This window comes from Mugil cephalus, chromosome 15 (genome assembly GCF_022458985.1).
Source record: "Mugil cephalus isolate CIBA_MC_2020 chromosome 15, CIBA_Mcephalus_1.1, whole genome shotgun sequence".
In the NCBI taxonomy this organism is placed as follows: Eukaryota; Metazoa; Chordata; class Actinopteri; order Mugiliformes; family Mugilidae; genus Mugil; species Mugil cephalus.
Genome location: NC_061784.1, coordinates 7,637,236 through 7,653,694, shown reverse-complemented (window position 1 = coordinate 7,653,694; position 16,459 = coordinate 7,637,236). Strand labels below are relative to the sequence as shown.

Below are 16,459 nucleotides of genomic sequence, written 5' to 3'. Positions count from 1 at the left end.
TACATTAATGGAGAGCTTCATGGGCCTCGGTGCTCGTCAAACGATACGGGACACAATGAATGAATAAAACTGCACCGGCTCTGTTGTTTTTAATAATATGTCAATACCTTGTGAGTTTGTTTGTATTTAAACATACATCCTTCTGCTGAACAGTCTTGAACAGCGCTCTTTTCCAGGAAAAATGTTAATTTCTTCATTCACAAGTAGCCCTTCGTCCATGAAATAAGAACAATATGGCACTGATTTAAGGTTATACTAAAAACAAGCCGGAGTCTATAGAGAGCTCGGATGACGGTGTGGGTGGCTAATAAATCACAGGCACTCAGCGTGGCCTTTTTATTTCGCAGTTAATAATCAGCGCTGCTGTGCGGCTCTGGAACTTCAAGCTCTCCCTGATGGCAATTTACATACTGATCGGGCATTATGCGTACTTCCAGCTCAAGAGATATTCTAGTATTTTCAAGTGTGTGTGGATGTGGAGGTTTTGCCTGAACAGCCCCGCCTGATTTTTCTGCCTCGGAGCGGATGGGGACGTGAGGGCGGGTGGAGCTGCTTTAAAACACGCTTTGAGTTGGCCTGATGTCAGACTCACCTGTGACCGTTGAGGTTCAGGCCGTTGTAGGCAGAAAGCGGACGCGGGTGGCAGCGCGACGGGGGCCGGTTGGGCCCTGCCTGGCTGGCGTGCTGCTGATAAGGGTGGTGGGTCGGGAGGGCGGGAGACGGTGGGTGCGCGTGAAGGCCGGGTGTGGGCGCGGGCCTGGGCTTGGTCACCAGCTCTGGTTGGTGCTGGGGCCGGGGAGGGGGGGGCGGCGAGGGCTCTTGGCCCTGGGCAAGAGGCAGGGCTGCGGGCGTCTGAGGCCTGGGCAGAGCCTCCGGATGTTGGGGCGGCAGGGTCGAGGCCGGAGCCTGGGTGGGGCTGGGGCCGCTGGCTTGGGTCCGACGCGGGGGCGGGGCCTGTGGGGTGGGCGGCTCCGGCGGCGGCGGAGGCAGAGGGAGGCTTTGGGCGGGCAAAGGTGGATTGGGGGAGCTGGATGCCGGGGGGTGGGGGTCTCTGCAGCTCTCCTGGCTCCTCTCCTGACTGCGCTCTAGGCCTGACACCTGGAGGAGGGCCTGGCCGTGAGGCTCCTGGCTGCCATTGGTGGGGAGCACATCGATGCCAAAATCTGGTACTGCTAGAAAAACAGAAAGAAGGCAGAAGTGTTATAAATTCATTGTCAGTAAATGCTGAGACATATACTTCCACCACCGTGTTGGTAGATGCAATGAAGATGCAGTTATATATAGACTAGTACATGTGCCTCAGAACACCCCAATCAGTGCAGGAAATGTGTCGTAGAGCTGCTAAAGCGCGTGCGTGGACGACCCATGACCTTCTCTACTGGGGTAAATGTGGGAGTGTGTGAGCAGTCCCACACACTGCCTGCTGTTCCCACCCTTCTCCCTTGTAATGACACGCCCTGCTGGGGTTTGCAGCTGTGCTAGCGCGAGCACCAATCCCTGAGCCCTTCACAGCATTTAATGCTGTCCCAGAGGACAAACTACACAACTGAAACATGTTCTGCTTCTACAGGTAAAATCTCCTTGCACCAAACACAACAGCCCCTTAATTTCAGCGTTTTTATTTTTTCCTCAAACAGCACAACATTCACTTGCAGAATAAATTAAATGTATGCATGTCAAATATCATAATAAGGTATTAATTAGTAGGATTTTTTTTGCATGTAGTGTGCCCATCTACGAAGGAGCACATTCATTTTATGGACTTTCAATAATGGCCACAAAACAGCAATTATCTGCTATTAAAAGCCCGGTTTAGACTCATTATCCATTAGTCCAAAGTATGAATTAATCCAAAGAAGGAATAATAATCGCAGTGCAACGCTGAAGTCACACAGAACAATGGATAATAAGCTTCATCCAGGGTATTCCTCTGCGGGGACCTCCTCCTACAGAACAAAGTGCTCAGACATCAACAGTCAGCTTGGCTGCTCCAGAGACAGAGAGGCTCATGGGGGATGACAGTGCATACATAAACTGTAATTAACTCTCCCCGGGCCTCGGGGGGGTTAGAGGCAGGAGCAAGTGCTGCTCCTCCTCCTCCTTAGTGAAGCCGGCTAAATCCTTTACCTGCCAAGAGGTGTCAATGGAACACAGTCCCCCTGGGCCGAGACAGCAGCCTGCGCTGCAAAGCGTCCGCCTGTCACAGGGGGCCTCCATCACCCTGACACACTGCTCCCCCTGGACCGGCTCCACCGGGAGCGGGCTGAGCTCACCCAACTCTGTGAGACCGTCTACCATTAGCGTTAAAATGCTAAGCCGGGCATTAGCAGCCCCGGGTGGGTGTGACATCATAGTTTAGGGGTCAGCGGAGGTAATTCCTGGTGCAAGATCACAATCAATATCTACAATAACAGCTATTGACTCTTAGCTGTGGACATCTGCCAGCCTGTCAGGAGGCGAGAGGTACACTTTACCAGAGTGAAGTGTCTTTGAAAAAGTCTGCTAGCTGTCTTTGGGCTGGAAAAAAATAAAGAGTTCACGGAGATGTCTTCAAAGCTGACTAAACCCTTTACAAAGAATGTACTGTATATCCTCAACATGCAGTCTCTACTCAGCGAACAAGAAAGCCCAGCAGCCCGTGCATCCATCTTCCTAATCCACGTCAATCTTCTCCTCTTACAAATGCTATTACTGGTCAAGAGAGACTGTTGCTGGCAAACAACTACACCACGACAGACAGGGAGGCAAGAAATTCCCAGTTCTCGAGTCTCCCGCCGCACCTCTCGGTCCCCGAGGTCCGTGGCTTGTTTTGAGAATGTGCGAACGCGCTAAAAAGTAGGTGTCTATTCTGGTCATAATGAACACTCCAGGGCCAGGCGGAGCGAGGGAAGAGAGGAGAGGAGCACGCACCAGCTTCCCTCCCGCGAGGGTTCATTTGTCAGTCTTCTTCATCCCCCGGAAACAAATAAGTGCAATTCCCACTTGGGTTTCTCGAAATGCAAAGCCCTGCCGCTTCCCAGCGTTTGAGCGGCGCTGCGGTTTCCTAACTAGCAGGCACTGCCTGGCGGAGCGGTGGAGTGGAGGACGAGACCTGGGGGTGTTCGGGTTAGCCTGTGAAGGAAAAGCTGAGGCTGTGTTTAAGAGGGCTGGAGGGCTTTGTGAGGGTCAGCTGGGTGTGTGCGCGCAGGAAAGCCCTTCATTAAGGCGGGATGTCATGGGACCCAGCGAGGGACTTAGGGGGATAACTCATTATCCTAGTGTGAGCCATCTCCCAGCGTTCACAGTTCATTAGCTGCACACACCACCACATCTGATTTCTATCTCCCTACACGATGAAAGCTACGCGGCTGCTTGTAACGATCAGAAAAAGGCTACGGCTCTGATCTGGCTGAACTGAATAAAACGTGGATCAGAACCACCCCTTAAAATATTATTATTAGGAGTTCAGAGTAACTGGTATGCGGGACCTCTCTCCCGGCGTACTTCTCATCTCATCTTTATTGTTGCTGTCCTGCAGTGGACCACAGCTCATTAGCGCCGCGCAGCTGTATTGAAGTTAGCAGTTTTTAATAAGCCGCTAATATCACTTCATCCTTCAGGGCTAATAGTTCTGTGTGTTGGCCGGGTAATGGTCCTTCATCAGCGTGTTTTTTTGGATTGGCGGAGCCACGTTGGAGACAAACGGCTCTGTTTCTTTACACCAATCGCTGCAGCGCACATGATGCAGAGAGGGAGTGACAGGAGGCCTGGCAGAGTGAGACGCAGAACATTAGGTAGGTTAATATAGTGTTAGGTCATTACTGCAGAGCATAAGGAGATTAATTTAGCCTATTATATTTCAATGTCACCACCAGATACAACCTGGCCCATATAAATGATTAACAAACTAGTGCCAACAACATTATCTAACGACATCATCTTTTAAAGGCGCAAATGGCGAGCCAGCACCTGTCCTTTTAAAAAATACATTAGCGTCCGAGCCGAGCCAAAGCTGCTCCGGCAATCTCCGTCTCTCTGCTGTGAGCGTGAGTGGATATGACAGCCTACACCCGAGCCCGCGGGGACATCCTGACAAATTGATGGCCGCAGAGACCTCTGTGACATGCTGAGCCTCCGCTCCTTGCCGTCACCCCCTTCCCGTCTTGACCGTCCCTCAAAATAGCCCCCTTCTGCATTCCGAACCCTCGCACTCATTTGTGGGATTTCAAGCGGGCAGAGGTCGCATGGCTCCAATCACACAAAACCAACAACCCAACACACAGCGAGGAACCACGCGACTGGCAGCTGAGCCGCGGCGTTTTACAGCCATGTAGCGAGAGGAGGCGAAGGCGCTGAAGTCTGATCCCGCTGCGCTGATGCCAGTGTATCAATAAAGAAGCCACTGTTTGGCTCACTGGGAATCTGGAGGGACATCCTGCTCTGCTTTACAGATTGAGGGACACCAGGTGATGCAACAGCCGGCAACCTGTGGGTGCTGACTAAAGGTCTGTTCTGTAACGGTGTCATGCTGTAACACTTCTTATTACTGCTGTCATCTGGTGGGGGAAATGTGGTGATATAAACATTTAACCCAATGGTGGTAGGCTGGTGTAGCCAGGCTCAGTTTGAATATAAAAGACCATGAGTCTAGTAAAACTCCATTTGGATTTCATTACAGGGCGTGTTTTAACTGATACAGAGAAAATATACACCAAAACCACACGACCGATCAGAGCCATTTTGTCATAAACAAATTTAACTCTGGGGCCCTCAGATGATGATGTATGACTACATTTATGTCTATCACCACACGAACCAGATGATTTGATTGGCTCAGAGGATCTTTGCTGGAGCTTTATCAGTTCCCAATGGAACGACCCTGGAATCGAATTTCTGTCCAAAAACTTTGTGGGTTGTGGAGTTGGCTCCATTGATGGTACGGACGAAAGGTCAGAACCTTAAAAGTCTTTAAAATAGATTCATTCTCTAACCATGAATGTCTGTAGCTAATTTTATGACAACAGTCCGGATCGAGTTCATGTACCAACCAGCCAACAATGCCGCCAGCGCAGCGAAATGTTACAGAAATATATTCTGTGGTATTACATTTCTATTTATCAAACATACAGATTGTGGATGTTGTGAGCTAGAAGCTGTAGCACGGATGCATTTACCATCGTGTTGACGGTGGGGAAATATAGCCTCGGTACTATATCTGTGGCCTGGAACTGTTAAACAACAAAAGAAAAAGCGATCGAAAGGCAAAGTGCTGACAACTCCACAGCCCAGGAGCTGTCTGTCGAGGCTGACGTTCCAAGTTCTCGTCAGTCACTGTCAACCCTTCAGCTCTTTTTCTCCATCTCTGTTTGGCGTCCTCCATCTCCCTTCGTGTTTATGCGCCGGTAAGCAAAATCACCCCGGAACAACTCACAGATCAAATCGCTTTTCCGCAACCAAGATATTTGCCACTCTCCGGCAACACATTTGCTCCAAAAACTGCACCGTCGTGTCAGTCAATTGCAAACGACGCCGACGTTGTTGGGAGGAGTCTCTGCCGCCCTTCACTTTGTTTCCCCCCGCATTCATTATCCTGCTCCATCTCAGAAAACAGATAAATAAACAGAGCGAGACCCAATGTTTGCTCAAGTTGAATCAATTAAAGCACACACTGCACTGAATAAGTATTCATGACCCTCATTAAAAATTCAATCTTACACTGGTATGTCTCAGTAAACATTAATTACAATCTGGATCTCCCTCTGTGCTGGGCGAGTGGAATAAAATCTCCCTTGAAAATAGTCACAGCCCTCAGTTACGCAGAATGTTTTAAGAGACTATTTTGCCTCAGGCTTTAGTATGGAAACCATTTAGTCCCTGCAAGACTCGCTCCTCTTTCTCTATATTTTGTTTGACAACAAAATTAGAGTTGTAATTGAGCGGCGACTGTTGACAGTGGTCTGACCTCCGGAGTGGTTTAGACAGCACATGTTCCCCAAAGAGTTCCTGGTGAGGGACCAGAATCTGTTTATTTGTTCTTAATGAAGCCTGCAGTTGCATTAATGGCAGACATCTTTAACAGATCTCCCTCCCACACGGAAAAGAACAATAAACAGCGGGCCACCGGTTTCTGTCAGAGGCCGCTCTCACTCGCCTCCTCGCTCTCGCGTGCCCGGAGTGGCCACGCTCTCGGCTTTGAGACACAGCCAGCCCAAACACAACTCCGTGTCTTTCTTGCCATGTGTTTGTCTTTAAGGAAACTTGCTAGTTTATTGACTGCAACGCAGGCAGTGGCCCTTCTACGGCTACAGCCTGTGAAAACATACTCTATAGAGTCTGTCGTTTTCAGCGCAACACCCTGTAGTCTATATTAGTGGAGGACATTTGAGTTCATCTCGCTCTCTGCGGGACTGGAAGATTTATTTATTTATTTTTTAAATCCCTGATGTTTTAGCACTCCTCTCCAGTGCCCAAAGCAGTCGCCGTGTCAGCTGAGGATGAGCCAACGGAGACCGCCGCTCAGCGCAGCTCCACCGAGGTGTCATGAGATTCCTTGAAAGCGCACACCTGGTGCAAGTCATGTGATGGGCTCGGAAGAGCAAACATACAGATTTTCAGCTGTGTGCAGACGGGAATAAATAAACATGACCAAGACAACAATTTGTACTGTACTATTTTGTGCCACCGATGATTGGTCTTACATATGAACCCTGCTCAACACCTCGGTAGATGGATGAACATACAGCGGTGCACAGGATCATCACCTGTCCATCAGCTGCCACCACTACGACGCCGCATGTCGGTTTGGAGAATTGCTGAGGACGTAATTAATTCACATTTTGCTACGCTAAAAACAACCGGCTACCAAATATTTATAAATATAATTAAGTTGAGTAGATGAGTTAAGCCTGGCCTCGTTATATCCGTCCACAGAGAAGCTGAAACCTTGGTGTCGGTAACATTAGCTGGGGAAGCTTTCTCCCTGACCTCAAAGCCAAGGCCTCCGGAGAATCTCCAGTCTATTAGCTCCTTATCTCTCCCTTCTTCGGTGCTGAAGACTTTAACAGCATTAGCCGCTCCTAGAGCATTAACACCACGCGGTGGTACCTCCGGAGCGTCTCCAGAGTGACGGGGCAACCTCTCGGCTAAGAGTCCACGGGGCACAGGCGTAGGTGTTGGACATCCCCCAGATGGGGAGCTTAGGTGCTGGGGCCTGACAATGACGGACGCTCCCCTGCTGGCCCTCCCAGACTCTTCGTCATGTCAGCAGCTCTCTAAAGCTCGAGCCAAGAGAGGTGTCGGGTTACGCAGCCTGGACATCCCGCCATGTGGAGGGTCCTGGACTGGAGCTGTTTTATTAGTGCTAGACTCCCAGGGGTGGCTGGGGAAGGGGACAGGGAAGTTAAACAGAAATACAGTTGGTGGTGTCGGTGAGAGGGGGGTGGGGGTTGGGTAGTGAGTTGAGCAACTATTCTGGCTGTGAGAGCGTGACATGTGTAGTCTTTCAGTGAGAATACCACAGCGCACTGATATCACCTCACAGTAACGCAAACTGCTGCTTTAACAAGCTGTGATTGAGCAAAAGGCCAAAAGCGGAGGCGGGGGAGAGTTGTTAAGCAGCCTCTCCGAACATCTATATTTCATGCCTGTCTCGTTTGGTTTATGAATTTTGTATCGCAAGTTGCGAAAGCCAAAGCAAGCGCGTGTGTAAATATAGATAGTATGTGCATACGCAGTGATGTCATGTTGCTGCGTGTGGAGTTAACCGAGACGTAAACCCCTGACTCCGCGTCTTAGACTGTCTGTGCCTGTGATCCGCAGTGAAATGGTAGCAATCTGGGGTAATTGGGCTTAGTAAGCCACTGAATGTTCTGAGCTCCTCTGACAGATGCAAAGCCATGGAAGAGCAGCTGCCAGACCACAGAGAACAAGCGCTTACACATGTTTACAGCATGACAGAGCGCAAGTGGCGAACGGAAAAGGAAAAGTGACAGAAAGAGAGGAAAGGCAAAGAAACTATGCTCTATGTCCCGTCTCCTACCTTTTCTAGTATCCATCCGTGCTCCCTTCATATTCTGTCTGGCAGGGGGTGGGGGGGGCGGGCTCTGTCTCCTCTCTCTCTCTCAAGTCATAATGAAGCCATTTACTCACACAGAACTGCTGCGAAAATATTCTTCCGCCCACAGTAGCTCTGATTACAGCTGTTCCTGTAATGGCTCTTAACTGCGTCTCGCTCTCACCGATGCTCACGTCTCACCTCCACAACATGTGGCGAAAATCTCGCTGCCTCAGACAAACTCTCGGGGCCTGCATGTTTGGTCACCCTCTCCCAAAGTCTTTACGTGCACATGGGGATGTAGCAGCGGGATCGGTGGCAGCGGAGTGTCCCATTTCTAGCTCTCCTTCGGAGCGCAAATCTTTATATATCCCTGAGGGTGTGAGGTCAGGCTGCACGGAACGTAACGGGAGAAGAGCCGGGTCAGGGACTTGATGACGGGCATGCTGGCACAGGTGACCGGCAGGAGGGGCGCGTGGAAAGCTGGCCAAAGGGCTAGACTTCTCCTGCCAGAGGTCTGTGCGGGGCAGCTCTCTGGGGGACACTTGTTGCTGGCGGCTGACAGATTCTCTGCAGGTTTGGCTGTCATGCCCGGGCTCACTGAGGCTTTGAAACAACAGTAGCGTGTAATGCGGAAGATCCATCTAGTCCGCAGCAATTGGTCAGAGCACACACTGCCGCAGCGGTGTAAAACTACACTGGGAGACGAGGCAGCTGTGGAAGGAACCAGACCATTTGACCTCAAACATGTCACATGTACACAAGCCAACTGATGGGACCTCTCAGAGGGACAGACATCTCTGCTAGCGAAGAGTGAAAAATGTCGGGTGGCCTTCTTTTTTTTTTTTTTTTCTTTGCTGTGAATGTTGTTCCCCGAAGATACATGAAGTGCAAAGTCTGCCGAGAGGCCCACAGCCTCTTACATGGAAATCTCTGTTCTGCAGCCAGCCATGAAACATCTGTCATTCCTTTGCCAGTTTAACGGCACAGTTGAAAGCATATTTTACTGTCAATTGTTGAAAAATGTCAGGCTGCATTAATATCTGGGGGCGCTCACAGAGTTTGGCTGCGCGGGAACAAAAGATATCCACGTCCGTATTCAGATCGTTTGAGTTCAATATTCAAAAACAAGTGGGTGAACGTTCCACTGGGCGCCACTGTTGCAAACTTGCAAGGGGCTTCGTGTCCTGCCTTCACAGGTGCATTGCTATATTTCTTGGCTCGTTACTGCCTCTGAATTTAAGCATGAAACTGGCAGGAAAGTGTCTATGTATATGAGCAACGAGGGCCAAACCGTGAAAGCCTGGCTCCACGACGCTCTGCTAAAGGTAGTCCAGTTAACCAGGCCAAAACAATAATGTAGACACAGCCACAACATTTTCTGTTCAAGTCTTCATTCTAAAAGATTTTAACTGAAAACCACAAGTAAAAAGAAGTGCCGCAACTCTGATCTGAAAATAACAGGGCTTAGCATGCAGCTGCATTGCCGCCTATGGCTGGAAAATACAACGCTGTGTGTCTTTTCTACAATTCTGCATATTCGTCAAGAAAACAGACTCTTTTTTGGAATGTATGCTGAACCACACGAGGTGGTGGGCTGAATGCTGATGTCCTACTATGATCTCATGTATTCCTGGCCCTACCCCGTGATCCACATGCCCACTGTATAACAACAGCACAAGCACTGCAATGTCACACTCAATGGTATACAATGCATAGGCACACTTTTATATCTGAAGACAAATGTGGATTGAGTGTCGTAATACTGCTGCAGAAGCTGAAATAGTTTGAGTTAAATTAAATATGTCTAAAAGCAACTATTGGACTTTCAGATTACACACATTTCAGGGTGTACGTCAGCACAACTTAAGCATTTCCCAACACACCGAGTGGCACAACAACATGTGTTTCTTGTCAGTCAGTGTGGCAGCTTTGGGAAACAATAGACAATAGTGTGCAGAGCCAACAAACTTCAAACACAGGCATGCTGAAATCTCAATTACAGTCACATGCTCATAAAAAAAAAAAAAAAAAATCCATACCCGCTCATAAAGACCCTCTGATGTCTCTCCCTCACACACACACACACACACACACACACACACACACAGAAAACTCTACCAGTCAACGGGTCCAATGCCACCCTGGTTGAGTTGCATGTACTGCAGCCCTACATCTGCTGCCTGGATGTGTTCGGTGTCGGCCTGTCCTCCATGACACCCTGTCAGCTTGTCAGCCAAGCATAGCTTGAGACTGTACCACACCAGTCCGTGGGGGAGGGGTGACTCCTAATTGTGCAGCTGACTCCTCCTTAGGTGATGGCCACCCTTCGCTTACTCGGCCCTATTTTCAAGACTCTCCAGCTGCACTAAGGGGTCTTGACGCCCCGCTCATCCTCCGTGTCAAGTGAAGAAAAAGCGCCGGCTTCTCGGCTTCTCACTCCTGCCCGTTCCTCTCCCCCTCTGCCTCCTCAACCACGAGGCTGAGTGTGAGAGCAACTGGCCCGCAGCGGTAAGGAGAGTGACAGCTCGAGCTGACACGCTGACACCGCCATGATTTCACCGGGGAGAAAGGCACGGAGGGCTGGAAAGAGAAATCGGTCCCCAGAGAGTCATCAGTCTGGGCCTCTTTCACTCCTTTTCAAATGAGGCCAACTGGTTTAACACACATCTATACGGCACATTCAGGCGGCTCGCAGGGATCGGATTCGATGCAGCCGGCGCGGAGCGTTAAAACGATATACAAGAAAAACTCATTCCGGCGGGGTAACAGCTTGAATGCATGGATCAAGTGTCTGAAAATCTGTTGAGGTATCAATTTGCATGTAGCTTTTTCTCTTAAATCTTTACCGGCATTACAGAAGCAGCCGACGCGTCTGTGCGCCTGTGTGTGTGTGTGTGTGTGTGTGTGTGTGTGTGAGCATGTCAAGTGCCGTCTCATTACCCCCTTGCTCAGGTTTCACTGCAGTCAGATTAGCGGGACACCCGGGGCAGAAACCAAGCTGTTAATCGCCGCCTCTCCACTCCCATCCACCGGTACCTTCATCCCTCCTAGCTCGGAGAGGCCGTGTGGTCTGCTGATGTCGCGGTAGACCGAGCCCGTTGCTCACAAAGAGGGAAGCGGGATGATTAAACCGGCCCCGAGTTCTCACCCTCTTCCCTCCGCTCGCCGCCCTCTTTCTCAGGAAACCTCAGCACGGCCACATCAACATGCTTTTCAAAATAACACCACAAATTAGCCGAGGGTTGCTGGCAAGCACCGTGGTGATGAGCTATGGCTGTGGGACTGTGATACTTGGCGATGCAGGGTAAGTGTAGGGGAGGCTGGCTGGGATTTGAGCTGTTTATTTGAACTGCGCCGTCGTCCAAACAGTCAGCTGCCTTTCTGCTCCCTCGTCAAGCCCCAGAGCTTAAGCTAGGATTGTAGTGTTGGTGGAGAGAGAACAACTTGATATCCCCCTTTGGGCAGCGGCTGCCCTTAGCTTGGGTTACTTTAGGGGAACAATGCGGCCTCTGTCCGTGGCCTCCTACTCAGCGAAGACATGGGCTCAGACAGGCTCGCCAGTGTCAGGCATGGCCACGGGATTCATACATCACCACACCGCACTGCGAGAGCAGGGTTTAGAGAGAAAGCTTCCAAACATGGCTTCCCGGCTCGGCCTCTAAACGGCCCGACAGAGCCCCCTCGTCTCAGCACACTAAGAGCTAAACCAGACGTGCAGCCCATGCCGACGCAACGGCCCGTTTGCTCTTGGCTTGAAAGGCCTCCTCCCCTTCTGGGATTTTGGTTTTTGTACGACAGTGTTTACACTAAAACCTGACACGTGGAATAAGGAGGGCTGCTAGAGCCCTGAAATCAAATAGCTCCCTCCAGAAGCAGCTTAATCTGTAACAGATGGTGACAGTCCGACGGATGTTGATGGGTTTGGGCAGGCTTCTAAGAACAGTGGCCAAAAGCCAGAGACGATGAACCAGAAGACGGTGATAAAATGTAACACTGTGCAGTTCATTATACATTGTTTATATCAAATGCAAAAAAAAATCCTTTCCGGGATGCCAATATAACTTAAACGTAAAACACACGCACAGCGTCCACTGCAAATGAACTCCCCTCCACCCACTCCGCTCAGTCGGGATGTTTCTTGAGAGGACGCCCGACGCAAGGGTGTGATGTTTAACTAAAGATCTGAAATCTACAACTTCCCAGCACACACCTAGCGGCTAGTCCGTGGCAGTGTAATGAAATGTGGGGTGAGAGATATGGGAGCCACACGTTGTGTGTGCGGAGCAGAAACACATGCAAGGGATCTATGGAGTGCTGCTAACAAACCAGGATCCTGCTCTGTAGTCCTCTCTAATCTGCCCCGAGGCTCATCGGGGCTTTATTTCTGCCCTGCATATTTATGAGAATCAGAGAGGGTGAGAAGAGGCGAAAAGCTAACTTCTTTTCTTGTGGGAGCAATTAAAGCCTTGCTTTCATCAATCCTGATCAGAGTCTCCATGCGCTCGCCCTCTCTTAGCTTTCTCTGCCTTGACAGGCTGTGTTTACACTTTCACTTTTCTCCTCTGGCTATGAATGAGTGGATGGGGAAACAAAAAGGCTCTTTCACCTGGCATTTTCTTCCCCCCTGTAGAAACACCACAGCTGTAAGACTGCAGCAGACCACAAAGTCCGACACTAAGCTTTGATATCCCTGGTTCCTACAGTCACAGTTGAGGATTACACAGATTACAGCAGTGGTCACTTATTTGAAGCATCCAAACAAAGCCTTAGTGTCTGAAGTGTCCAGCAAATGCTTGAGTCCTTACCACTTTAAACATCTTATTTTATTTTAGCATGTGTGGCCCACTGACAACCGAACAAAAGCGGGCGGTTCTGCAAACTTTGAGACTTTGAGTGTGTTTTTTCTTTTTCTTTTTTTTTCAACCAACTAAATCCTGCTTCATGCTGCTCAAAGCAACACAACACCGCAGGGGCTCATCATTTCACAGCGAACAGTAAAATCTTATCCGCTATGTTAATCCCATCTCCTATTTAGTGCGCGCGTCTCCAAAGCCGCCATGCTGCAATTCTGGAACCGACGCCTCGAGTCGTTCGCCGCAGCCAAAATCTGTTTGCTAGAATGACATCATGGGGGCCACGTCGACTGCTTAAAAAAAAAAAAAAAAAAAAAAAAAAAAAAACACACACAAAAGATTCGGAGAGGCGGTGTGATGGAAATGGCTGCAGGGTAGAGACCTTGAGCTGGGAGAGGGCTGTCAGACGCACATGGCAGGTCGCGATAGAAAGGTGGATCCCTCCCAGACGGCGCTCCGGCTCCCGCGAATGTACAAATGCGCCCGTATGCACGCGCGGCACGAGAAGGCACCATGAGGCCTCATTAAGGAGGCCGGCTCCCTCTCCCTCTTTGGCAATGTCACCTCTGCCGCAGGGACCAAAGACTGACACAGGCATAATTGGCCTGAACACACCAACAGTGCTCTGGGAATGGCTGTGTCTTGGTAAGTGGTGTGCGTATGTGTGTATGTGTGTGTGTGTGTGTGTGTGTGTGTGTGCATGTGTGTGGTGCTTTGACCCTGTTAATGCAGCACAGTTGGCAGGAGAGTGGCTGATGTCACGTTGGATCAGTGGATGCTGGTGATGGTGATGGAGGGAGGAGCTCTCCTGGGAAGAGGAGACTGGTGCTTTCGACACCTCCAGCCTGCCATCCGCTTTCGCTAGCCTGTGGCATCGACGGCAATGGTGGCGACAACAACAATGAAACATGTGAAAACACAAGACGCTGGCAATAATAACTAAGAATACGGACACCGCGCAGCCAAAACCTCTCCCAAACGTTCTTAGAAAAACAAGAAAATGAGCTTTTTATCCTCGTGATCTGATGTATTGCCTATGAAATCACATCCCTGGATGAACTGAGCGTGCTTACATGCAGCCTTCACTCTGGACCATTTCAAAATGTGCCCCAGTGTTACTGTAGACACTCGGGAGAAGCAGACATGTCCAGTATAAAGCTGCTCACCATTCAACCCTGAATGGCTGCTAAACCACCACATACTGTATCTCAGTGTGGCAGGCACATGGGGCTGGGGGGGAGAGGGGGATGGAGGGGGGCAGCAGAAAAACTAAGGCCTTTCACTTTGATCTCTGGAGTTCAGCCCATTTAAATGTTTGTGTTTGAGATGTAGACCTTTAATTTCGGCCTGATGGGTTCCAGGCTCTTTGGGTTTAGCATGGCATGTCGGATACAGGAGTGTTTACACAGTCTCCCTCCAGCTCTCCCGGTGCTGAAATAAGTGCATTAAGATGGATGGATTTACTTAGTCTCTAACCTCAGGGACTCGGGGAACAAACTCTGAATGACCTCTTTGTGTTGTAGGACAGGACAGAGCTAGACTGGCCTGAACTGCTGAGTGTGTGTGTGTGTGTGTGTGTGTGTGTGTTGCTTCAGCACCAACCAAGACCCATTCATAGCATCTCTTTAAAACTGGTTCTCAGTCAACAAACTCCTACCAAGTGGGCACCAACTAGACCCGTGGTCCGACATTCACTGTTTACCTGACTCAGTTTTGCCAAAACAAACCCCCTCCATAATTAGATCTGATCACGATTGATATGACTGTTAAAGGTCTGCAAACTTTACACCGTCTTTGTAGGAATATTCTGCGAGCGAAATATTTTCCTCAAGAGTTTAACAGAAAAATATTTTATCCATTAAAAACTATGAAGACTGCAAAGAGCTGGACTAATGAGATCAATATAAACACTTACATGTGATTCTGAAATACGCACTGTTGGAAACGCTGCCGTTATTCATTTACCACAGGGGGCCGGGGCAATTGTTTGCGACTGCAATGCACTAAATCAGCCAAGTGCTTCCCTTGATTTGTTAACCTTTGTTTGGCCGTGTCAGCAGATGAGGCATGGCCGGAGCGGCCCCTTTCATGGTCATGAAATACAGCCTCTGTGTCTGCAGTTGCAGCCGTGGGGAGGAGGGATTTTTTCGGGGGGGACGGCGGCGGCGGCTTCCCCCCTGTGTACCATAGGATATTGAGCTTCCTTTACCCCTTAGAGATGCATTAAATGCTCCTTGCGGGGGGACTGGTAACCAACAGATGCAAAGACCACTGGGGGGAGAAAAAAAAAGCCTGGAATCACTTTCCATCACACGCCATTCAGAGCTAAATCCTTCAGAGCCCTCGTCTCTCTTCTCCAAACATACGTGGTTATTAAATATCAAAAGAGAATTTATCTTGCGGTCGAGCCAAAACAACAACAACGCTCCACTCCGGCCGCTGCGTCGGGACGGACGGACGGCGCGGGGACCTCTCCGTGACCTCCCCGGTCCCTTGCGGGAAAAGAAAGGCCGTCCTTGACTGCAGCCGCTTCTCAGAACGCACAAAAGGCCAATGGTAGTCAGGTCATCTTTCCACTGCGCATCAGGTCAAGTTCCATAGGCAGCCCTGATTTCTTGACACATAAACCCACACAGACGGCAGAGGTCAGCGCGAGGGCAGTGCAGGGAGCCCGGGGCAGTAAACCAACACTGGCGCTGTGAAAGGCCAACCTTCTCTTTCCAGTCGACTGAATGAGTTAGGGAGCTGCCTGGGTGATTTGTGGCGTGATTGTTGCTCTCTATATCACTTGAGATTACAGCAGGTGGCGGCCCGCTGCCTGGAAGTACACACAGCTATATCACCAGTCCTCCTCTCAGGAAATAGAGAGAGAATGAGGCAAAGGGAGAAAAAAAACAAGCCCTCAGCTCCCTCCCACACAGCAGTAATACGCTCACAGGCAATTTTGCTGCGAGCAGAGCTCTCTATGACAATCCAGGGAGCTCTTCAGCTCTGATATCTGCCACAAAAGTTCACCTCCGCTTCTCTCTTTCCACTATTTTTTTAAACAATGCCATCAGCGCCGCAAATTACACCTTCCACATTGCACATTATTCTCTCCCCCGGTGACAGACGTACTCAAGCCTGACACACTTCACTGGCGGCGCTCTTCACGCTGGCGTCAGCCCCGGGTCTCGCTGTAGCACCGCTTCATTTTCACATTAACTCCAGTAAAGCATGGTGAAATCAGCGTTATGCTGAGGGGGGGCGGGAGGAGGGGGTACTGAGAATCACTACACTGTGCATTTCAATTCACCCCCGCTCTGAACTCGCCCTCACATCGCAGACGCAGCTGCGGGAGACGTCTCACGAGGGACTAGATTCTCCAATATATGCACCAGATGAATTTTCTTCCTTATGAAATAAAGTGCTCCTCAGCTACGCGCCGAAGACGTTCCGCGGTTTAAACGCGACCTGCACAGGCGAAAAGGTGAATATTTGATAGCAAATATGTTTATTGTGGCGTCCTCTCCAAATCAAAACTGTGCGCATTATTCTAGAGCGAGGTCGCATCTACCGGTGTACGCTCTCT

At 49.9% G+C, this 16,459-nt stretch overlaps 1 protein-coding gene across 16 annotated transcripts in view; it reads right to left on the bottom strand.

The window, feature by feature from the left end:
- Positions 1–16,459, bottom strand: part of auts2a (activator of transcription and developmental regulator AUTS2 a) — a 297,228-nt gene that overhangs the window by 12,102 nt on the left and 268,667 nt on the right. For 10 of the 16 annotated variants that reach the window (XM_047606279.1, XM_047606277.1, XM_047606275.1 and 7 more), the window contains one exon: positions 593–1,172. In XM_047606279.1, the coding sequence (XP_047462235.1) occupies positions 593–1,172 (580 nt within the window). Of the gene's footprint in view, positions 1–592; positions 1,173–8,017; positions 8,382–16,459 lie in introns of those variants that run through there. The other 6 variants (XM_047606281.1, XM_047606280.1, XM_047606278.1 and 3 more) reach the window with 3 other exon arrangements.